This window comes from Canis lupus, chromosome 17, assembly GCF_003254725.2.
Source record: "Canis lupus dingo isolate Sandy chromosome 17, ASM325472v2, whole genome shotgun sequence".
Lineage (NCBI taxonomy): Eukaryota > Metazoa > Chordata > Mammalia > Carnivora > Canidae > Canis > Canis lupus.
In genome coordinates, this window is record NC_064259.1 from 7,982,214 (window position 1) to 8,007,002 (window position 24,789).

Sequence of the window (24,789 nt, forward strand, 5' to 3'; positions counted from 1 at the left end):
GCAATGCTACTGGCACCCAGACTAAAGCAGTGACATTGGGACCAGAGAAATCACACCAAGCTAAATTGCTACTGACACCCCCCCCCCAGATACATAGGAACCACAAATTTATAAGTTATTTGTACATTCCCAACATATCCCAAACCACACCCTTGAAGCAAGCAATGCAAACAGGAAAGGTTTCTACAAACTCATAGGGAAAACAGAACAAAACCAAGAACTTACACTTAAATAAAAAGAATCCCTACAAATCAGTTATTTTAAATCAACAGATGAAGAATTAAGCAGGTATTTCACAAAAAAAAAAGATATTCAAAGATGAAAAGGTATGAAATGTCATTAGAGAAAGATGAATTTAAACTACTCTGAGACACCAATCTGCATGCACAAAAATGACCAAAAATTTTAAAACTGATAATACCAAGTGCTGACAAGGACAAAGGGAACTTATAAACTAAACTTCTATAACCACATTGAAAAAGAAGCTGTCACCACCTACTGAGATTGATTTAAGTACCCCAAAATGCCATTCCTAGGAATAAACCCAACAGAAATAAGTACAAGAACACTTACATTACTTGTAACAAAATTTTGAAATATACCAACAAATTATGGTAAATACATATAATGGAATAAAACACAGCAATGAAATTATTAAATTGTAGCAATGTAGATCACTCATGCCAATATAATGTTGAACAAAAAAGCTAGATACAAAAGAAGAGAGATATTCAGTGATACCGCATATAAAGTTCAATAAGAAAAAAAAAAAATTCAATAAGCAGGAAAACTATAGGCCCTGAGTGCTGATTTAGGTGGTACACTCGAAAGAAAAGCAAGGAAATGATTACCAATAAAGGCAGAAGAGTGGCTATTCTGGGAGGAATACATGAATGCAGTGATTGGGAAAGAGTACAAGAGAACCTCTGGACTTATTATGGCAATGTTTATTTTTTGACCTGGGTAGTGAATACATGGGTGTTTGCTTTGTGATAAATCTTTCTGCACCTGTTTTAAGTATTTATGTGTATATCATAAATAAAATCATTTTTTTAAAAAAGCATGATAAAATTAAAGCAGAACTCAAGAAGGAAATTTATAACTTCAAATGCATTTATAGGTATCTCTCTTTATCCTTTCACTATCCAATATTTAAAAAGATACTTGCATTGGAAAATTAAGACAATAAAAATTAGGCACATAAAGAAACTAGAAAAGAACAATATAAACCCACGAAAACAGAGCTAAGAAATTTTTTTAAAAGAAGAAAATAAAAAAATAAAATAAAATAAATAAAATAAAATAAAAAAAGAAGAAAATAATTAAAAAGCAAAAAAATGTGTTATTTTGTAAATAAAACAAAAAAATCTTAACACTAAAAAATTTACATAGACTCAACAGATAAATAAAAACTTGAATTAGTCAAAAATCAAGTGGGAAAATAAGAGGTTGACAGAGGATCTAATCAGGAAAGAAATGGAGGGATTGAGTACAGTAAAACAATACACTGAGTTTTAGGACAGCAGCTATCTTTCAGAAGAAAAAAAGGGAGAAAAGACTGGGTAGGAGTACATCAAGTATTTCAAGGATTCTCGTAATGTTTTCAAAATTAAAAGATTAAAATTAACAATGGAAAAATGTTAAAATTTGCTAAATGTATGTAAGACAACGTTTCCAGATGGCTTATTTATTAGGCAAGCAAGAACAGATATTTACCAATGGTGAATTTAGTTGTGTTTGATTGCATCAGCTGAAGAAATTCGTCTAGAGAAAACTCAACGCAAGACTGTCTTTCAAAAACAGCTGCTCAAAGAGTTGAGGACACTGGTGGCAATATCAGTAGTCAATTTCAAAACAAGGCGAATGATTTTCAGTGGTTTTCCTCGGCTCTTGATGAGCCAACAGATGTTACTAATACCATGCAGTCATTACCCGTTATTGGAGAAGTAAGTGCCAAGCTTGATGTGAGTAAAGAATTAGCCTCTATAAACAGTCTGCACAGATGAACTACAGGCAAAAACAGTTTCAAAGAAGTTGAGAAAACACTAATTGAGTACAACCTAAGCTAGAATTTGGTAAGGTGTGTTTACAAACGATGGTGGTAAAAATATATGTGGAACAGAAAAAGGCTTCACTGGATTAATCTACAAAGCTTGTGAAAATGTGTGATACTTAAAATCTGTTTATTCTCTGTAATACCAATCAATAAGTACTCAGTGGAAAATATATTTGAATCTCTCGTGTAATAAATAAATGAGCAGTATTAATGGTTGCTATTTGCTCTTGTGGACTTAACAACTATCATTATCTGTTCTGTGAATTTTTTGTCAGAAATAGATGCTGAATATCCTCACTCTACCACACAGCAGTTCAGTGGCTTGGCACTGGTAAAATTTCATTGCAATCTTAGAGCTGAGACTGAAATCTGTCCGATCAAGACCACTCTCAACTACTACTATGGAACACTGAAAGGCTTTCTAAATTAGTTTTAGAAGCAGGCTTGATAACTTTCTTAATTAACGTTTCTTAATTAATACAACCTAAAATGACAAGGTAAATAGCACTTATATGCAAAACTTACATTTTTTAAAAATTTATTTATTTATTTTAGAGAGAGAGTAGGTGCAAGCAAAAGAGGAAAGAGCAGAGGGAGAAGGAGAGAGAACACCAAGCAGACTCCCCACTAAACATGGAGCTGGAGGCAGGGCTCAATCCTACCATCCTGAGATCATGACCCCAGCCAAAACCTAGAGTCAACGCCTAACTGACTGAGCCAAGGCACCCCATAAAATTTAAATTTTTTTTAATTTAAATTTTTAATGACAACATCAAACATCAAACTTTTTATGCTTTCCATGCTATCAAAATCAGAAGTGAGATTTCCACTTCTATACAAATTGGCAATGGATGTATTTTCTGAGCTCAAACTACAGTCCCACAGTTCCAACAGCATTTTTCTGACCTGAATGTAAGTGTAAAGCAAATATCCATGTTTCAAAAATCCATTAAACTCTGCCATTGAGGGGGTCTAGTTAAGAGTCTGCCTTTGGCTCAGGTTATGATCCCAGGGTCCTGGGATCAAGCCCTGAGTCAGGCTCTCTGCTCAGCAGGGAGTCTGCGTCTCCCTCTCCTCCTGCGGGGGGTGGGGGGGGAGGAAGGAAAGAAGGAAGGAAGGGAGGGAGGGAGGGAGGGAGACAGACAGACAGACATCCGTGAAAAGACTAGCCCCCTACCAAATACCAAAATATATGAAAAACTACAGAAATTTAAACAATGTTATTTTAGTGCAGGAAGAAATAACAAATCAAATTAATAGAACAGAGTTAAAAGAAATTCATGTGTATATGGTAAATTAGTATATGATATAAAGAACATTTCATTTACTTCATGGGAAAAAGACAGGCTTTTCTATAAACAGCATTGGGAAAAATGGCTGCCTATTTGGGAAAAACAAATCTTACTTCATATAAAAATATAAGTTCCTAGTGACTCAGACTCCTGCCCCTCCCAAAATTAAAATATAAAAAAGTGTAAGTATAAAAGAATGTTTTCATAATACTGGGCTAGGGAAGGTATTCCCCAGCAAGAATCAAAATATAGTATAAATAGAATTGATTAGATCTATATTTAAAAACTCAGTAAGGAACAAATAACAGTCCAAGAGAATAGATTTCCAACATATGTAACACAGGATTAATATACAAGGTCTATCAGTATTCTAATAAATAAATTTTTAAAAAGCAACACATAGAAAAATGGGATAAGCAATGAAAGAATACAAATTACTAACAAGCATATGAAATGTCCTGAACCTCAGAATTAACCAAGAAAATGCAACCTAGCACAGTAACATCTTTTTTACTTGAGGATGCAACCAACAAAAATTTTAAATAACTACAATATCCAGTATCGGCTAAAAATGTAGTGAAATAAAAATGATAAACAATTAGAGTAATATAGACTTGTTAAAATCTTTTTTCTACACAGCAATTTGGCACTATCAAAATGTCAAATGTGCACACTATATGACCTAGCAGCTTCAATGCTAGGAATCTATTCTAAGGAAATATTCACATGCGTATAAAAGATGAACCTAAAGCACAATTAATCCACCATGTCAAGGACAGAAAATGTACAAGATTGGTCTGGAACATCCCATTATATCAGAGAGTAAGTATCAAAGGCTGCTACATCTATGTCCAAAGGACTCAGGAACCAACCTGAACAGGATGTCATTTGCCAAAGGTGTCACAATTTGAGCATCAATAATATACTCAAAGGACTAAAACACATCAAATAGGTTTCAAGTCTGTTAAGTTCAACTGGTAACTCCCCCCAAAACTGTTCACCTTTAAGGATAAAAGGAAATTAATTCCTTACTTTGAAAACTAGTAAACACACGGAAAGAATAAAGTATTTATCCTGTCCCTCTGTGAATTGTACTACTGGGTAACCAAATAGTAAATGGGGAATATTTTCTTTATAGAATTATTCCAGTCACTATAATAAAAAAGGATGGCTCAGGGTTAGGGTGTAAGGATTGGAATATCACCATTTTTAAAATCCCTAATAAATTAATGGACCTGGGATTTATGCACAAATAGCTAGTAAAATAACAGAGAATTAAGCAGACATTAGCTTCCTAATAGAACAAAACACTATCCTTGAAGTTGTCCTGACACTCTCCCAAAAATCACACGTGATTCTGATCCTGTATCTCCAGTTAGCAACTCAAAAAATACAAACAAGAGAGGAACACGTTAAACTACACAAGGATGTAATCAGCAAAAACCAGGTTTCTTCAACAAATAAACTCATAAAAAAATTAAAAAAATAAAAAATAAAAAAAAAAAACAAACTCATGAGACAAAAAGGAAAACAGGAAGGAAACTAGATTGAGAGGATTAAAGAAGATACCTAAACTTAAATTTTAAAAAAGCTAAAAGTAGGGATGCGTGGGTGGCTCATGGGCTGAGCTCCTGCCTTTGGCTCAGGACGTGGTCCCAGAGTTCTGGGATGGAGTCCGCCATCAGGCTCCCTGTGGGGAGCCTGCTTCTCCCTCTGCCTATGTCTCTCTCTGTGTCTCTCTCATAAATAAACTCTTTACCAAAAAAAAAAAAAAAAAAAATCTAAAAGTAAACTGGAAGTATTCAAGGGTACACACCAACTTGGGTATGTGAAACTGTACAGAAAAGTAAGGAGGTGTTCACCATGAAAGTATGGACATTAGAAAAACAGGCAACACAGCAAACTGAATATAACAGATGGCTTTAAAAAAAAGTCTTCTCTATCAGCAAATAAGTTTTTTAAATACGCCAACATTCATCTATGGAATTCAAATCACACTAAGAATGTATCTTATGTGTCAAATACGATAGGTCAAAGATTTATGTTGTATCATAATTTATGTAAGAAAGGTAAGAGCCATCTCCAAAAAGAGTGCTGTAACAAAGTATGAGGGCCTTCATCCGTTTAAATATTGAACAGTAATAAAAAAAATAAGCACTGAGATTTGGTAAACTGTTAGGAATAATCTACCAAAATTGATTACAGGCATATCCTATAACCCATTAATTTCACTGCAAGGTACAGATCCCTAACACAAATGTGTGAACATATGTACCAAAATCCATGTGAAAGAATTCATAGCAGCATTATTCACAATAGCCAAAAAACAGAAACAACCTAGGTGTCTATTAATTGATGAACAAATAAAATGTGGGATATCTATACAACAGACGATTATTCAGCCATAAAAAGAAATGAAGGGCTGATACATGCTATACCATGAATGAATACTGAAAACATTATGCTAAATGAAAAAAGATATCACAAAAGATCACATATTGTATGATCCCATTTACACGAAATACCCTTAATAGGCAAATCCACATACACAGAAAGCAGATTAGTGGTTGCCAGGAGTTGAAGACAGGGAGGATTAGAGAATAAATGCCAATTGATTCTGGGTTTCTTTTTTGAGGCACCAAAATGTTCTATAAATATATTGAAGCTTTAAAAATATACTAATATAAATACAGTAAAACTCTATAAATATATTGAAAAATCACTAAATTAAATCAATAAATAGAAAGAAGTCAGTCATTTTGACAAGTTTCCCCACAAAGTTATACATTTCAAACATACAAATACAATGATGGTGCATGGAATATCCTTTACCATAGAGATAAACAAATGAAAGCCAGAATTATAATGTTATTTTTTCAATTTACAAGGTTTCACTGTTGACAGGCTTCCAAAGATCCATTAACTCTTTATCTCAATGAACACTTTATAAAGGTCCACTTAGCTGAATTAAAGATCAAGTACATCAGTGTATGAAACGATAAACTAGAAAAGGCAATGATTCTTTACTATGAAAGCAATTTAAAGCTAAAAGTGGAATAATTTATTACCACCATTCCTTAATTAAATTATCATGATATATAATTTGCTACAAAAACTTTAGTTTTAGCTACACATATCAGAACTTTTATTCACTAGCAACAATAAAAAAAATTAAGTAGAGAGAAAGCACTGGGGCTCAACATCATTAAAAAAGTAATAATGAGCTTTTAAATTACATAGTCATCTATGTGGCAAATTTTTTACCTGCAAATTGCCTTCCACAAGCAAGATTATCAAACCCTCAAATCATTTAAGGTAACATTCTGAACATGCATTGGTACATCTCTAATCTTAGGATATTTGTTCAAAAATGTGTGCAGAATTAGGTATTAGTATAAATACACCTTCAGAGAAGCAAAGTTAATGAGGAGTATAATTGAAAGGGACATAAGATACAACCATAAATTCCTTACTTTACAGTCAAGAGGCTGAATTAGGAAGCACAATACTGTCTTATAGGTAATATATAAATGACTATGGGAAAATTTTCAAAATTTTTATTGTAGGAAGTTTTGGGTTTTTTGAGACAGGCTTATTATTGTTCCTATTATGTAAATCACAAGAGAGTGTAGGCAGGGAATAGCAGCATACTGGTAACCAAATTGTTCATAAAGGAATTCTTTAAAAGTTGCAAATACTTGCTTTCATACACCATTTAAGTATTACATGTCATGTCTATATGACATACTATTTAGGAACATTAAACAAGTATATTGAATCCGAGCTTAGTAAAAATGACTGCATTGTTACTATGTGAGTTATAGGACTTTAAGTATAAAAAATCATATTTTATGAATGATAAACACAATAAAGGGAAATAAACTGAGCACTGGGTGTTGTTATACTATATGGTGGCAAACTGAATTTTAATTAAAAAAAAAGGGGGAAATAAATTTGTAAAGGTCTGTGTGCTTACCTGAACCACCCAGGGACTGTTGGCAAAGGCCATAATATCTCTCTCTTCCCAGAAAAAAGCAGAATCTGATCTTTTTATCATTTCAAACTTACTAAGAAGCTTCATAGCATACACCTTCTGTGATGCTTTATGACGAACCTGTAGATTTTTTTAAAACATGAAAATAATTTTGTGAGAGAAAGGTAAACAATGGATCATACTATATTCTATTATTAAGATTTTAGTTATTAAAAAAAAGATTTTAGTTATAAAACAAAATGATGTTTAGCTGACAAAAAGTAAAAGCATAACATTTTTAATGGGAAAAAAATGAGAAAATTCCCAACAGCCTAAATATTTCATGAAATACACAATACCTTTAAATGCTAGGTTCCATGAATTCATAAAGCTTCATTCCTTTATGGTAATTAAGCTACCCAATTTTAAGAACAGATACAGTTAAATGAGAAACTTTCAAGGTATGTACATGTATTGCTCACTATCTGAACAGAAGAACCTAGCAAATTCACATATCAAGGGACATTTGTGATTTTGTTAAGTCATCTTTATTTCTTTCAAAGTATCTTATTTAAAAGGTCTTTTTTAATTTTAAGGAAAAAAAACTACCAACAATATGATTATTTGATCAATTCTTATCTTCCTTATCAGATTGTAACTTCTACAAGGACAAAAACTTATCTTTCTTTGACCATCATTTTATTTTTATTTTTTTTTAAAGATTTATTTATTTATTCATTCAGAGAGAGAGAGAGGCAGAGACACAAGCAGAGAGAGAAGCGGGCTCCATGCAGGGAGCCCGACGTGGGACTCGATCCCGGGTCTCCAGGATCACGCCCGGGGCTGCCCTGACCATCATTTTAATCCTAGATATACCAAACAGCAAACTCCACCACAGAGCAATAAATACCTAATGATTATAATAGTTAATGTTTACTAAATAATTAATAAAAAATAGTGACTGCTAGCATTTATATTTGGATATCTAACAGGACATGCAAAGCTGAATTCCAAATCTTTACCTCTGAATTTATTCCTTTACATAAGTCTTCCTCATTTTTGTAAATGGCATCTTCATTCTTAGTTAGTTGCTCTGGCTAAAAATCTTTGGATCCTCTTTTTCTCTCACACAGCTCATCAAACTCAGCAGCAAATCATTTCAGTCCTACCTTCAAATAGTTTCAGAATCCAATCATCTCTAACTACCTCCTCGGATAACCCTGGGGTCTAAATCTTTTATTTCCATTACCTACAATAACCTAAACTGGCTTCCCTGCTATGACTCTTGCCTACCCACGTGTGGTGATCCTTCAAAAACATAAACCATTTCCTGTCACCCCTGTTTTAAAACCCCAATAGTTTCATCTCTGCACGAGATTCTCTCGCCTGGAATCAGCCCTCACTTCCTTCAGATCCCTGCTCAGATGTTATCTTCTAAGTGAGGCCTACTATGATCAAGCTATTGCTTGATTTACATAGACTCTGCTGCCCACACATTCCCTATTCCATTCTTTCTTCCTTGCTTTTGCTTCACTGTACTTATTACCATCTTACACCTTATTTTTTACTTTTATTTTATTATCTCTTGCACTAGAAATCAAGCCCAATGAAAGAAAAGATTTTTGTGTTTTGTTCACTGCTTAATCCATAGTGCCTAGTAAAATGCTTGGTACACAACCACCTTTGAATAAATATTTGCTAAAACAATGAATTTACTTGTGGGTGCTTACTATATACCAGGCACAGTGTGTTTTCATAAATGCATTATTTAATCTTCATCACAATCCTAATGAAGTGTTATTTCCCCATGTTACAAATAAGAAATCTGAGGCACAGAGAAATGAACTTGCTGAGGGTCACAGAGCGAGTAGAAATGAAGATGTAAAGGTACAGTAGTCTGGGGCACCTGGATGGTGCACTGGTTTTGTCTGACTCTTGGTTTTAGCTCAGGTCGTCATGAGATTGAGTCCTGTGTCAGGTTCTGTGCTCAGTACAGAGTGCTAAAGATTCTCCCTTTCCCTCTTCCTCTGCCCCTCCCGGTGCCCACCTTCTCTCTCGTTCTCTCTCTCTCTCCCTCTCCCTCAAATAGATACAAATTTTAAAAACAAAGGTACAGTAGTCTGCATCCAGAACCCATGCTAGTACTCACTTATCTAGGTCATTTATACACATGTGTAGCCACAATTAGGATGCTTTCCCCAGAACAGAGTCAGATTACATTGGTCAGCAGTGTCACCCATTCAGTTACTGCTCCTTTTTACTCAGAAGTATGCCATTATTTGTACAACAAATTAAATGGTCATCCTGCTGAGGGTTAGATGAAAGAAGAGGCAATTGAGCTCATGACGAAAATCTACAGATATCTAAGTGATCTAGCCTACAACTACCTTCCCAATTTAAATCTTGTCATTTTTTCCCCTTGTTCATACTTCAACCATACTTACCACCTTCTTTCAATTCCTCTAATATACCTTTTCTCAGTATCTTTACAGGTACAGGGAAGGTTAACAGAAAATAAATCACAGTCACTGACTTCACCTTTCCCTCAAAGAGACTAGCTCTGTCATTCAGCCAAAATATAAACTTCTCAAAGGAGTGACCACTCTATCCAAAGTAGGAACTCGTTCTCTACCTCGAACTCCATTTGCTTTTCTCCTAGCAAATACCATAACTTGTGATTTTTTTTAATGTTGTTTCCTTGGCTTTATTGTGTATCTCTCACATTAGAATGTAAGCTCAATAAAGGTAGGGACTACCCATGCCTATTTTATTCTCCATTACATCATCAGTGTCAAATACAATGCCAACACCGGCAATTAAAATAGATACTCACTAAATATTTGATGAACAAATTAATGTCTGTGAAAAAAAGACTTTTTTATTTGATCACTCGCCAAACTATTAATTTCCAGTTTTAAGAAAAATCCAACTGCTAATATTTCTACTTATCTCTCATCAAGTACTGTTCACATATAAAATCAGTACTTATGCTGATGAAAATAAGGTAAACCAAAGGAATGCTCATGTCCTCCCCGAGAAGATATGTAAGAACTATCATACTTTACAGATCAGACACTATATAACAAAATTTTAGAAAATCAGACAAGTGCTGTATGTACCTTTTTACCAAAGAGACTTTTTCTCCTAACAAATCCCAGGTTAAGAATTTTATTTGTTGAATCACTCACAAAAAAGACAGAAAAAGTCTTAGCATGAAACAATAAAGACATGTACTCCAAATCATCCATTTTTGGCTATGAGACAGTAACGGACACCAGCTAGCCCTCACATTGTAAGCAATAATCAAAATGGTAAAATATATGAAGCAAGAGTTTTCAGGCTTGGTAAATTGGGCAGCACAAGACTATAATCCCTGAGAGAAGAAAAATTCCCCAAGTCAACCTCATAATTGCCCAGACACTCTGCTTGAAGGCATTATCCCAACCAGCATACAAGTGATCATCTAAGCTAAGTAAGGTGGTCCTGCTGAATCAAGGAGGCAGGGATCAGAATTCAAGACAGATGAGGCGGCTGGACTATGCTGGGCAAGAAAGAGGAAATTTAAGTAGCTATGTAAAAGGTCTCTAAAAGTATCATGTGAGTCTTCGGCCAAGGGCTGAACTATCCAAAGAGAAAGTACCCAAAGTTTACTATGGAGTAACTGCTCTGGGGATGGTAACAAAACAGAGACACTGGAGGTTAAACAGCATTAGAAAAACAATCAATTTCCAGCCAAACAAGAATGGAGAAACCTTGCTATTTCCTGGGCATTCAAATGAGACATCTAAGGAGAAAGAACCATGCGCTAAAAGCATGGTACTTGAGCAATACCTAACAAAACCTAGTAACACCAATCCCTTAAATATCAAAAGGGGAACAGAGTTTGGAGGATCAGTTCTACCAGTTAAAAGGACCTGGGAAACAACTGGTCTTTTTGCACGAAGTATAAAATTCAGTGTGCACAAGTTAAGGATGATCATCAGGTAATTGGACAGATTATTAGAATGAAAATCAACACGTCAACAAAAAGTAACAAACTAACAAAAAATCTCTATCATAGATCTCCAAGGACGAGTATGTATTCTAAAAATTATTTATTAGTCACAAAAGGAAAGTGTGGCTCATCATCAAAGAAAAAAGCAGTCAATAGAAAACCACCCCAAAACATTGGACTTACAGCTAACAAATACTTCAAATATCTCTTGTAAATATGTTCAAAGAACTAAAGGAAAATATGTTAAAGAAAATAAGGAAAAAGTAGTCACAATGAGTGAAGAGAGGAGAATATCAACAGAGAAACACAAACTATAAAAAAGAAACTGGATTTCCATAACTGAAAAATAACAAAAATGAAAAATTTATTAGAAACTAGGCTTAATAAAGTAATGGAGACAGGGACACCTAGGTGGCTTAGTGGTTGAGCGTCTGCCTTTAGCTCAGGGCATGATCCCGGGTCTGGGGATCAAGTCCTGCATCAGGCTCCCTGTGAGGAGCCTGCTTCTCCCTCTGCCTAGGTTTCTGCCTCTCTCTCTGTGTCTCTCATGAATAAATAAATAAATAAAATCTTTAAAAATTTTTAAAAATAAAGGATGGAGACAGAAGAGAAGTCTGTAAACCTGAAGACAAATCAAATCTGAAGAATAAGGAGAAAAATGACAAAATGGAAAAAAAAAAAAAAACAGAGACTCAAGGGCCTGAAAAACAATTTTAAAAGTATAAAACATGAGTAAATATAAAGAGACTAAAACACCAACTCATAGGCAGAAATTATCAGAATTGATCACAAAAGAAAAACTTTATCTCATATATTTTATATATGAAGACCAAACAGACTGAAAATCAAAAGACAAAAAAAAGATTTACCACACAAACAGCAAGGATAAGAAAACTGACAATGCAATATTAGTAACAGATAAAATAGACTTCAAAGCAAAGAAAAAAGGGGGATAAACTCAGATAAAAGGAGCATAATTCACTAGTAAGGCATAAAAATTCTAAAGATGTATGCATCTATTAAATGAGCTTTAAAATTCGTGAATCAGGGGATCCCTGGGTGGCTCAGCAGTTTGGCGCCTGCCTTTGGCCCAGGGCGTGATCCTGGAGTCCCGGGATCGAGTCCCGCATTGGGCTCCGGGCATGGAGCCTGCTTCTCCCTCTGCCTGTCTCTCTCTCTCTCTCTCTCTATCATGAATAAATAAAATCTTTAAAATAAATAAATAAATAAATAAATAAATAAATAAAATTCGTGAATCAAAAAGTAACAACTAAAGATAGAAACAGACAAATCCATAATTTCAGATGGAAATTTTAACATTCTCTCTCAGTATGTGATATAATAAACAAAATATTGCTGTGGATATAAAGAAAATACAGTCCAGAAGGAAAACTGCCTGATCAATTAATGATTGATACTATATATTATATAAATCATATATCAATAAGATATATCCCTTATTGGTTATTATATCAATAGGTTACATCACTTCTCATTTTAAAGTATGCTACAATTTGAAGTATATCAGTAAGCTTTAATTTTACATTAAAAAAAAGCCTATATGCAAAGGGTCAATGTTATGATGAGGGTCACATATTCTATTTATCTAACTATCTAGTTAAATTACTAAACTGGAATAACAATTCCTTTTATTTGATAGAACATTTATAGAATGCTGAAAACAAACATATGTGAAAGCAATATAAAAACATGGGTGGTGGGCAGGGGACTGGGGGGTTGGTGAGGGGGATAAAGGATCCTCATCTGAAAACCAGAAATCCCCTCGACAACAGACAGATTTTTAATTGTTTGGATCAAATCAGCAAATTAGCTCAAAGCAAATGCTCATTCCAGCAATGCTGTCAAATGTTACATATATTTAAAAACATATTTAATGTATTATTAGAAAGAGGCTGCTAAGGTACTCCTTCTTCTGTACTTATGTCACTCTTCAAATCTTCATTTATTCCAGGAACAAATCAGATTGTGAAAGTTTCCTAATTTCATTAGAAAAGCAATCCATAAAACATTAAGGGTCAGCCAATTACTATATACTACAATATTACTAGTCCTTGACTCATACTGTGACAAGAGTTTTAAAAAATTATTTAAAGCAAAGCTATAAACAGAAACTAAAAGATGTTTGTCAGCTGACAGAAAATAGTTAAATATTTATTTTTTAAAAAATTCTTTTCTTGAGAGAAGAGTGCAAGTTGAGGAGGGGAGTGCAGAAGGAGAGGGAGGGACAGAGAGAACCTTAAGCATGCTCCATACCTAGCACAGAGCCTGCCTGACATGGGGCTCAATCTCATGACACTGAGATCATAACCTGAGCTGAAATCAAGAGTTGGATGCTTAACCAGCTGAGATTACCAGGCGCCATTTTTAATCTTTTATATATGAATTAGATAAACAAATAAAAACAAACCTAGAACAAAAAAACCATTCAAATACACAAAATGTCACACATCATAGGTATAATTCTCTGAACACAAGAAACATGTTTATTCACTTTACTTTTGCTGATTCTTTATGCAACAGTACTTCTCTCTGTGTGCTTCTATAGCACTTACCATAATCTAATATTAAAATTAGTTATATACATGTCTGCTTCAAAAGCTCCTTTAGGCAGAGTATAAATTAATTTTCATTTGTGGGGCTGCCTTGTGGTTGGCAAAATGCTGAATATCCAATTCAACAAATTGAACAAAATTATAGCTATGTCTATGTGAGAACTATAAAATTTTTAATAAATAAAGACTATTTTGCGTAGATGTTTTAATGAGGCCTGAGTTTGATTTAAACTACTGGGATAGGACACTTAACTGGCTCAAAACACAAGAGTTAGGAACCACCAGCTTGTAGCCTTTGACTTGATTTATACAACAAACATTAAGAGGCAACAGTTGTATTCATGCCAAACATCTACCTCATACTTTTAAAATTCATTAGCCTAATATTACAAAGTACTACAATAAAGCGCTGTTACTTTAGAAAAGCTGATTTCCACTGATCTTTCTCCTCAGGATGTCTCTTTCTGAATGATTCTATTATAATCTCCCTCAGCATCTTTGTACACTCTCCTTTGTTCCTTCTCTATTCAATACGGATGGATAAACAGCCAGATATAGGAGCTATTCATTACCACGTTGTACAGAGTACTGCTTAAAAGCATGGATTTAGATGTCAACAAAACTGCGAAAATCCTAGCTATTTATGAACTATGGGGCCACTAACTTAACCTAAGTTTCAGAACTTCATCTATGTAAGAATCTCATAGAACTGTTGCAAAGATAAAATGAGACTATAAATATAAATACTTAGCACATAGAATATACTCAATGAAAATGTTATCTAATACCACTATAGGTAAATGTAGAACTTAGTTCATACTATCATGAACCTTTACACGTGTTTCACCTACATCACCAGTTTGAGTACATAACAAAAAAAAAAAAAAAAAAAAACTGTTCCTATTCTCTAGATGCCTCCTCCCACCCCCACCCATCTCTCTCTATATATAACACCAAAAAAGGGCCAAAGAGTTAACAGGGTTTTATCTCAACTAACAGAATTCTGAGTGATTTCCATGTTTTTTTTTTTTTTTAAAGATTTATTTATTAATTCAGAGAGAGCGAGAGAAAGGCAGAGACACAGGCAGAGGGAGAAGCAGGCCCCATGCAGGAAGCCCGATGCGGGACTCGATCCCAGGTCTCCAGGATCACACCCCAGGCTGCAGGCGGCACTAAACCGCTGCGCCACCGGGGCTGCCCTGATTTCCATGTTCTTATATTTGCTTATTTGTATTTTCTATAGCAAATTATGTACTTCTTTAAAAAAAAATTCTTTTCAGTAGATGAAACATCCCTAAGTCTAATAGCTACAGACAAGACATGCTTGGAAAATCCTAAAATGGACCTAGATCTCATAGAACATTTGTGGACAAAAAGCTTTCAAAAATTCTTCTAGCCCAAATTCCCCATTTGAGATTTTCAATTTGGTTTTTAATATCAAAAATTACAATAGATTATCTTTATAAGAAAATCCAGCTTGATGGACAGCAGTAGTTAAGTGTGTGCTGCTAAGGTTTTCACTACTACACATGCCTGCTTGTGGCAGCCAAGACTGAATGAAGGAATACAGGAATTACAATAACACAGAGGGAAGGAGATAATTCTTGCAACTCAGAAATAACTTTGTAACCAGAGAAAAGCCTGTTTTACTCCAAAAAAGGAACTAAAAATTTGACTTGACATGACAAGTGTTAGAAAATCATTTCCCCTATACTCTTTCCTTCTAGTTGATTCTACTTTAGAGGCTCAGATTAAACCAATTAAATTAAAAGCAAGCCAGTGGGGGAGAGGAGAGCCAAGACCCTCATCTCATACCTGCCTTAAGTCCTGTCACAGAGCCTGTATCTCTTTAGCACACTGGATCCCAGGAAGCATCTGAGCCCAGGGATCATGAGGGATCATAATCAAGTCACTTCAATAAAAACTTTGTATGTTTCAGGTTCTGCATTGTACAGGATATAAAAAGACACGAAAAATCCAATCACAGATATGATCTAGCTGCATACACATATCACTTACCAATGTCTACAGTTGGACTGACAAATCACTACATGGTGAGGGCTCTCCCTTTCTCGTGGCTCCTAAACTATGTACTTGACTAAAGATAATCTCCACAGATTTGGTAAACTATTTTCAGATAAGTAGCTACGAGCCCCTGATGGGAATGCCAAAAGTATTCGAGAGACATGGTTCCAGAGCACCTAGTGGCCAGTCAGTTAAGCAGCTGCCTTAGGCTCTGGGATCAAGCCCTGTGTCTGGCTCCCTGCTCAACAGGGAGCCCGCTTCTCCCTCTCCCCACCACTCCTCTTGCTTGTGCTCAGTCCCTGTCAAATAAATAAATAAATATCTTTATTAAAAAAAAAAAAGACATGGTTCCTACTCTCAAAAAATTCACAACATAAAAGGATCCAAAGAAATATACACAGAAACTACAGTACAAAGCATAATACGGTAAATTACATAAAATTATAAATTAAAAGATGCTGATGAAAGATCACACACAGATAAAGGGTAGGAAAGAGAGTAACAGGAAAAAGTTTTCTTTTAAAACAAACACAGAGGGCGGCCCGGTGGCTCAGCAGTTTAGCGCTGCCTTCAGCCCAGGGCCTGATCCTGGAGACCTGGGATCGAGTCCCACGTCAGGCTTCCTGCATGCAGCCTGCTTATGCAGCCTGCTTCTCCTACTGCCTGCGTCTCTGCCTCTCTCTCTCTCTCTCTCTCTCTCTCTCTCTCTGTGTCTCTCATGAATAAATAAAAATTTTTTAAAAAATAAAAATAAAACACAGAGAGAAAGTGAAATGTGATTGAAGAAACAGACAATAAAACAAAGAGCATGCTCTGAAATGAGTAGCCTGCTCAGAATGAACAGCATAACAAAAAGTAAGGATAAAAGATAAAATGTGGAAAAAAAAAAAAGATAATATTGGTGACATCTTAAAAAAGGACCCAGAAGGCCAGGATGAAGAGGTCATGCTTCATTCAGTAGTTAAGGGAGCCACGAATTGCAAACGAGATACAATAAATATATTTTGAAAAGTTCAAATTGGCAGCAGTTTGTATTAGCAGATAGATCCGTATTTCCTAACCTTTATATATTATTATATAAGAAGGGAAATAAGAAAAACACAAAACATGTTAGAAAAACCCCTAATTGATTCTACTATATACCTCAAAATGAGAGTAGGATAGGAGGGATACATGAAAATACAAGAATATGAAGTATGGGGAAAACAGTCAAACAGTAATGTGAGTCCACCTGAGCCTGGATAGCATGAATTACAGATTTAATAAGCATGGTCTTGATGGTTTCTTCAATAGCACTTGCCATTCCAAACTCAACAATCCAATGATGAAAATATTGTCAGCAGAAATGGAAAACAAATTAAGATACAAAGGAGATGCTCATACCTGACTGGGAAGGAAAGAGTATCTTGGATAACAGCAGCGACCGTGAACGCCAAAAAAAAAAAAAAAAAAAGAGTGGAGAACTGTTATGAGCAGGACTTAACTGGAAAGTTAAATTTAAGAAATGACCAAAAGAGAATAAGGATTCCTAATTTTTTGGCTCGAAAACAGGGTTGATAGTGGAGCCATTTATTAAGATGTGTTACATCTTTGTGGATAAGTTAGAGAGAGAATCAAGCATTCTAATTTCACATGTTTTAGATACGACACATCTTAATGGAGATGTCAAATAAGCCATCATGGATATGAGTTGAGAGAGCAAACTAGAAAATTCTGAGTAGCAGCTATGAATCTGAACCTTGACATCATATAGATTACATTTAAAGCCACAGCAATAGTAGAGTGACTTAGGAGAGAACAGAGATCAAATAAACAAGAGCCTAGCCTTTGGAACTATGATATTTAGAAGTCAGATGGAGAATGAACCACTAAAGAAACTATGAAGAACCAGTAACATAGGAAAGAATAGTGTTTCAAGAAAGAATTGAATACTAATATACTAGTAGGAGGCTGAGTAAGAAGAAAGTGAAACCCCATGCAGCCAATAAGGTTACATACAAAGTCTGTATTTACTGGCACAGAAAAATGACTATGACCATACAACAAAGAAAATCAACTGCCGAATCCTCACCTTAGGTTCAAATCTCAGTTCAACCACTTAGAAGTTAGAACTTTGGCAGGTTCTTCATTCTATCTGAACTTCCCCATCTGTCAAATGAGCATGAATAGTAACAACATCTATCTAAACAAAACATCTACTATACAAAAGTTGCTTAGAAGCCTGCTGGGAGGGACACTTGGGTGGCTCAGCAGTTAAGCATCTGCTTTCGGCTCAGGGCATGATCCCGGGATCCTGGGATTAAGTCCCGCATCAGGCTCCCTCTGCCTATGTCTCTGCTTCTCTCTCTCATGAATAAATAAATAAAATCTTTTTTAAAAAATTAAGTTAAAAAAAATGAAGCCTGCCTGGAATATTGTAATTGCTATAAAGTGTGTATTATTATTTAGCGTTACATTAAAAAAACCACAAATTACAAAACCACATATATAATATCCCTTAATACACAGAAGATAACCATATGCTATGCATATCTTTAGAAGAAACAGAAGTCAGAAAGCTATACATCGAAGTAATAAAAATAGTTCTCTCTCCGTAGTGGGACAAGCAGGAATTTTAAAAAGTATCATGATCACTTACTTTCTTATTCTACTATGAACATATCTGTTGTATAAATAAAAGAATTTTTAATGGAGAATAATTGGCATTGATGCATTTTTTATAACTCAATAGAGAAATGTTTTAACTTCCTAGAATGAAAACAATTACAATAAAATATATATATCCACTGAAAATAATTTGGCCCTAGATTTGTTAACAGTTCCCAAATGTTTACAATAATCAAAGCACTAAAGGGATACCAAAAGACTAGTTACCTTTATGTTTGAAAATGAAAGAAAGACATGATAAAACGAGATTTTCACAATTTATTCTACCCAATTCTAAGCAACTTAGACCTTTTAGAGCGAGAATGCATTCAAATATTAATTTACATACTTTTACATAAAACTACCACTAGGAAAAATACAACGAGCACTTTTTTTTTTTTTAAGCAGGTTCCACGCCCAATGTGAAGCTCAACTCAGGGGCTGAACATGAACCTGACATCAAGACCTGAGCTAAGATCGAGTCAGATGCCTAACTGACTAAGCCACCCAAGTGCCCCAATGAATGCTTCAGTTAAGAAAAATGAGTAGGTAACATCACAAAACCAGCTAAAGATAAGGTCCCCAACTCAAATATAAGAAGATACAACTTCAAAATCAAAAATGCTAAAAATAATTCCACTACAAACCATGAAATCTTGTTTTTATACATCTCCTCCAAAATTACCTAATTATTATTAGGTAATTCCTAACAAATATGCACCATGCTTAAGAAAGTTAACTTAGAACTCTATTTTTAGAACCTAGACCACAATTTCTTTTTGAAACTATACCAGTGGCCAGCTCAAAATAAAAGCTCCATGAATGCAGGTGCTTTGTCTGAGTAGTTTACCTATACAGTATATTGTCAGTGCTTATAATGGTTCCAGACGTTAAATAAACATTTGCTGGGGCACCTGGGTGGCTCAGCTGGTTAAGTGTCTGCCTTCAGCACTGGCCATGATCCCAGAGTTCTGGGATCAAGCCCTGAGTTGGGCTTTCTGCTCAGCATGGAATCTGCTTCTCCCTCTCCTTCTGCCCCTGCCCCCTCTAATAAATTTTAAGAACCTTTTTAAAAAACTGCTACAATTAACCAAGGGAATATTAAAGAACAATATATATTCTATTAACAGATACGAAGACTAAATAGCTACCTTAAGAAGACATTTGTAAAGCTAGAATTTGTAACTTTCTTTTCAAAGAGGATTATTTATGTCCAAGGTAACTGAATAACCATAAACAAAGTAAGCACGCATATCTATTCAAAAAGTAACCTCACTAAAAAAGTTCATCCCAACATATATACACAATTATGGAATGAACGTGTGCTGTGTCCAACCCCAACCCCACTATATTTTAAAACCCTAACCTCCAGTACCTCAGAATGTGACTGTATCTGGAGACTGGGACATTAAAGAGGTGATTAAATTAACATGAGGTTATTAGAGTGGGTCCTAATCCAATCTGATGGATTGGTGTCCCTCTAAGAACAGGCTATTGGGACACAGAGCGACACATCAGGCACATGTACCAAACCCGCCAACACCTTGACGTCAAGCTTGTAGCCTCCAGAACTGAGAAAATAAATTTCTGTTGGTTAAGCCACAGTTGGTGGTATCTTGTTATGGAAGCTCTAGTGAACCAACACATACAAATACATATAAAAATTAGAGCAAGACTTCTGATTATTTATTTAAAATTAAAACATCTAAATTCATAAATGCATAGAAACTGACAAAAGTGACAACAGATAATATTTACTTAATACCTACAATGTGCCAGGTCCCAGTATCACACATGCATAGCTTAATTTAATTCTCACAAAAATCTTAAGTTCTATTATTAGTGCTACTATAAGATAAGGAAATTAAAGCTTTGATGATAGGAAATCTACATACTGTAGAATGGAAACAAAAGTAGTTGACTTTGACTATTCTTCCAAAGTACTGCTCTTAATATACTGTACTGAACAATATTATTTTTCATAAAAATGAGATGTGATAAATAATCCAAAAAGAGTAGAATCCAAAAACAATAGTGGATATCAAATCATCTACATCACAGACTTTTCATGCGTGATATAAAAACATAAATATACATCACCTCTGTAGAGAGAGGAAAAAAGACAATAAGCTAAACAAATTTTGCCCACAGAATTATAAAACTTTACAATGCGTAAGAAAAAGCCTTTTTCAGGTGAGGAAATCTGTTCGAATAAACTAAATGATTTGACACTTTCCTGACTCATGACATCACATGCTATTCCCTCAGTTTTTCACTCTTGCCCTGCCCCTCCTCTTCATGTGGCTACCTTGTTTGTCCTCTATATCATAACTCCAATGTCATCTTCTCACAGAGAGATACACACACCTGACTTAAGCACATCCCTCCATTTTCCTTCTCATAGTATCCAGATCTTTCCATCATGTATTTATCATAATTTGAAAATATTGCACTTTATTTTTTTTTATTTTTTTTTTATTTATTTATGATAGTCACAGAGAGAGAAAGAGAGAGAGGCAGAGACATAGGCAGAGGGAGAAGCAGGCTCCATGCACCGGGAGCCTGATGTGGGATTCGATCCCGGGTCTCCAGGATCGCGCCCTGGGCCAAAGGCAGGCGCCAAACCGCTGCGCCACCCAGGGATCCCAAAATATTGCACTTTAAAGTAAAATTATTTTCTCCTCCACAAAGCTACCTCTTGCAGAGAGATCAAAACTATGCTCTTGCATCTTTAGAGGCTAGCACAGCTTCTGAAACATAACAGATCCTTATTAAATATTCACTGATGGATGGATAACTGTTACCATCTACTAAGCCCTTATTATATTCCAAGAACTGTTCCAAATTTAAATACATTTAATTCTCCCAGTAACCCAATGGGGTATAAGTGGTATCATCATTATCATTTAACAGATAAGAAACTGAGGCATAGAGTGATTAAGTAACTTGTCTGCACTGACAGCTAGTCAGAGTTAGAATTCAACCGTAAGTACTTGGACTCTTAAGTCTTAAATATTATGGTATGGCTACTGTGACATACCAAAGTTACTTTTACAAGAATTTTCTTTTCGAAACTGACTGGCGGGCCGGGCCTTCTGTGGTAATGTGTTTTTAACTTGGCCCAAAAAGTATTTCACAAGGAAAGACAAATTTGCACCTACTATTGTAAAATTTTCTTCAGATGACTAGAAAAACATAATCATAAAGATATGCCAAATGTAGAACACTGCCCTCATATCTGTCAAACTAATTTATCTACAACATACAAAGCAACTTTAATAAAAGACTATGGAAGAAGAACTTGGACTTTTGCTTTTCAGTCTCATCCTTTTACAAAGTCTCCGCCAAAGGTAACAGAACCGAGAGCTAAAGCCAAAACAAACATGTTCCAAGTTCTTGGGTCAGGTCATCAGATTAATGGAATGTTAAAATATTTTTCATTTTTAAAAACATGTGACTTTGTTTCTGCATGTTTTGTGAACAAAACAAAATTTGGGATGGAAAATTAACAACAAAAATAAAAGCCTTTTCTTTTCTTGAATTTACTGAAGTTGAATGATCAAATTCACCTAACACAGAACAATGACTCTGCCATAAAAACATGACAAGTTAAGATCTGTCGTATTTCCTACCAAAAACAGAACTCCAGGGGCAGCCCCGGTGGCTCAGCGGTTTAGCACCGCCTTCGGCAAGGGGTGTGATCCTGGAGACCCAGGATCAAGTCCCACATCAGGCTCCCTGCATGGAGCCTGCTTCTCTCTCTGCCTGTGTCTCTGCCTCTCTCTCTCTGCCTGTCATGAATAAATAAATAAAATCTTAAAAAAAAAAAACATAACTCCAAATTTGAGTATCTTTATCTACACTACATCCTGAGTATGAAAAAACAATGTATTGTTGTATGAATCTATGTATCAAATAGGCAATAGTAACAATAGTTAACAAACAGGGAACACTACACCTAGATTTATTTAATTCACTTAATCCCCTACAAGAACCCCATTACATAGATATTATCATCTGTATTCTATAGTTTGTAACTCAGGGAGATTGAGAATCTTGTCTATACTCACCATGATCTTTGAGTTAGACTATGGCAGATGTAGGATTCAACTATTTTATTTTCCCTATCTTACAGGGCTTTCCACAACTCAACAGTCACAAAATCTAATCTCTGACTCTCTTCCCATGGGTAGTCTACTAGGCAAAGCTTTACCACTGTCACTGACTCAAAACAAAACAAAACAAACAAACAAAATCAAAAGTAGCCCACTCCTCAAATCTATTGCATATTAACTTCTCAGTTCCTTCTGCCACACCTCAGATGGCACAGTTTCAAGTCCCTGAGCATTTCACCCTCAAGTACCTTCTATCAATCTGCCCTTCAAAATAGAGCATCCAGAATGAATAAAATGCAGTAAAGAGGCACCTGGGTGGCTCAGTGGTTGAGTGTCTACCTTTGGCTCAGGTCATGATCCTGGAGTTTCAGGAGAGTCCTGCATCAAGCTCCCCATGGGGAACCTGCCACTCTCTCTCTGTCTCTCATGAATAAATAAATAAAATCTTAAAAAAAAAAAAAAAAAAAAGATGCAGTATGGCACAGTCATCTCAAAATCAAAAAAATCTTTATCAAAGCAATCCAAACCTTTTTTACTGTTTTGGGCAGCCAAATCACCAATGAGTCTTGCTTGGTTTACATTCAAGGAAAATTGTTCTTTAATTGTAATAAATACAATAATTACTGTTAAGGAATCGATTTCTTGAGTTCTACACAGCTAAGTACAGGTCTTTATTCTGGTTAAATTTCACTTCTTCTATCTGGCCCAATGACCTTCTCAATTGATGATTTCTGGATTTCAGCTTATTATCTGAAATCATCCTCATACTTCAGTTTTAACTCATTTGCAAAATTATTCAACATGTCACCATTGCCTCCATACAATAAATGCCTCATTAAGAGTGCTGACTAGGAGAAGACAGAACACTAAAACCTGTCCCTGCGGATCTCTGTCCAAGGTACCATTTATGCCTTTATCAGCCTCCTTAGAATACAGATATTAAATTAGTTATAAAGCTGCCTACCCATATCCTTATTCACTGACGTTTTTCCATGTTCTCTTCAAGTACATCAGACTTTTTCAAATATCTGATTGATATATATCACACCTATTACACTACCCTGATCTACAAGTTCAATAAACCTATCAAAGAAAAAAGAAATGAAAGAGAAGACAAAAACAAGTTAGTCTGTCATGACATGCTGACAACAGTGAGCACTGCTTTTCTCAAGCTCCATCAAAAAGAGTAAAACACCAATGAGTGAAAAGCAAAATCTTGGGATCCCTGGATGGATCAGTGGTTTAGTGCCTGCCTTCGGCCCGGGGCATGATCCTGAAGTCCTGGGATTGAGTCCCACATTGGGCTCCCTGCTTGGAGCCTGCTTCTCCCTCTGCCTGTGTCTCTGCCCCTCTTTTTCTCTGTGTCTCTCATGAATAAATAAATAAAATCTTAAAAAAAAAAAAAAAAGCAGAATCTAAACCCATTATTTAACCAAATACAATAATTTGTAAAAACAAAAGCAGCGGAGTTTCATACTCAAGTGATAGAGTGTGAAATGTTTATATTTCCAGTTGGTACCACTTTTGCCTGCAAAGATAAATTTCATATTAAAATGTCTTTGTTAGGTTTCTAATATATCTAAATAAGTCTCAGTTAACTAAGCAGAAATGTTATTGATCTTAACACATTAAATAAAAACACAATAGGTCTTGTGGAATATTAACTGCTAAGCAGGTCATGTGTGAAACCAAGTTGGCCTAATATATTCTAAACCTCAGTGTTTCAGAGCTGGAAGAGATCCAGTGTTTATAGCTTGCAAGTACCTCCTTTCAAAAATAAAGACACTCAGCTTCTCTAAGATGGAATGACTTGACCAAGACAAAACTAATTCTGGGATGGCTGAGCAGAAAAATAAGATCTACACAGAGGCTTCTGATAATATTTCACAAAACCCTGTCTTAAAAAAAAAAAAAAAAAAAAACAGAAAACAATACTTTCTTACCAGCTGCACCTCACCAAAAGCACCTCTTCCAATAACTTTTACAACATCATAGTCTTCTGCCTTCATCTGTAGACCTCTGATTTTTTTCACAATTTTCTCATCTGCAATAAAAAAAGATCGTATTTATAAGCAATATTTTTAAATAATCACTATATTTGTAAACAGATTCTTA

At 35.1% G+C, this 24,789-nt stretch overlaps 1 protein-coding gene across 14 annotated transcripts in view; it reads right to left on the reverse strand.

Moving 5' to 3' along the window:
• ROCK2 (Rho associated coiled-coil containing protein kinase 2) overlaps positions 1-24,789 on the reverse strand; it is a 143,850-nt gene that overhangs the window by 56,805 nt on the left and 62,256 nt on the right. For all 14 annotated transcript variants that reach the window (XR_007403332.1, XR_007403337.1, XR_007403336.1 and 11 more), the window contains exons 3-4: positions 24,618-24,718; positions 7,325-7,462 (exon numbers count right to left, since the gene is read on the reverse strand). Coding sequence is in view for 9 of the 14 variants with exons in the window: in XM_049096146.1 (XP_048952103.1) it covers positions 7,325-7,462; positions 24,618-24,718 (239 nt within the window). In the remaining 5 variants the exon portion in view is untranslated. The remainder of the gene's footprint in view (positions 1-7,324; positions 7,463-24,617; positions 24,719-24,789) is intronic.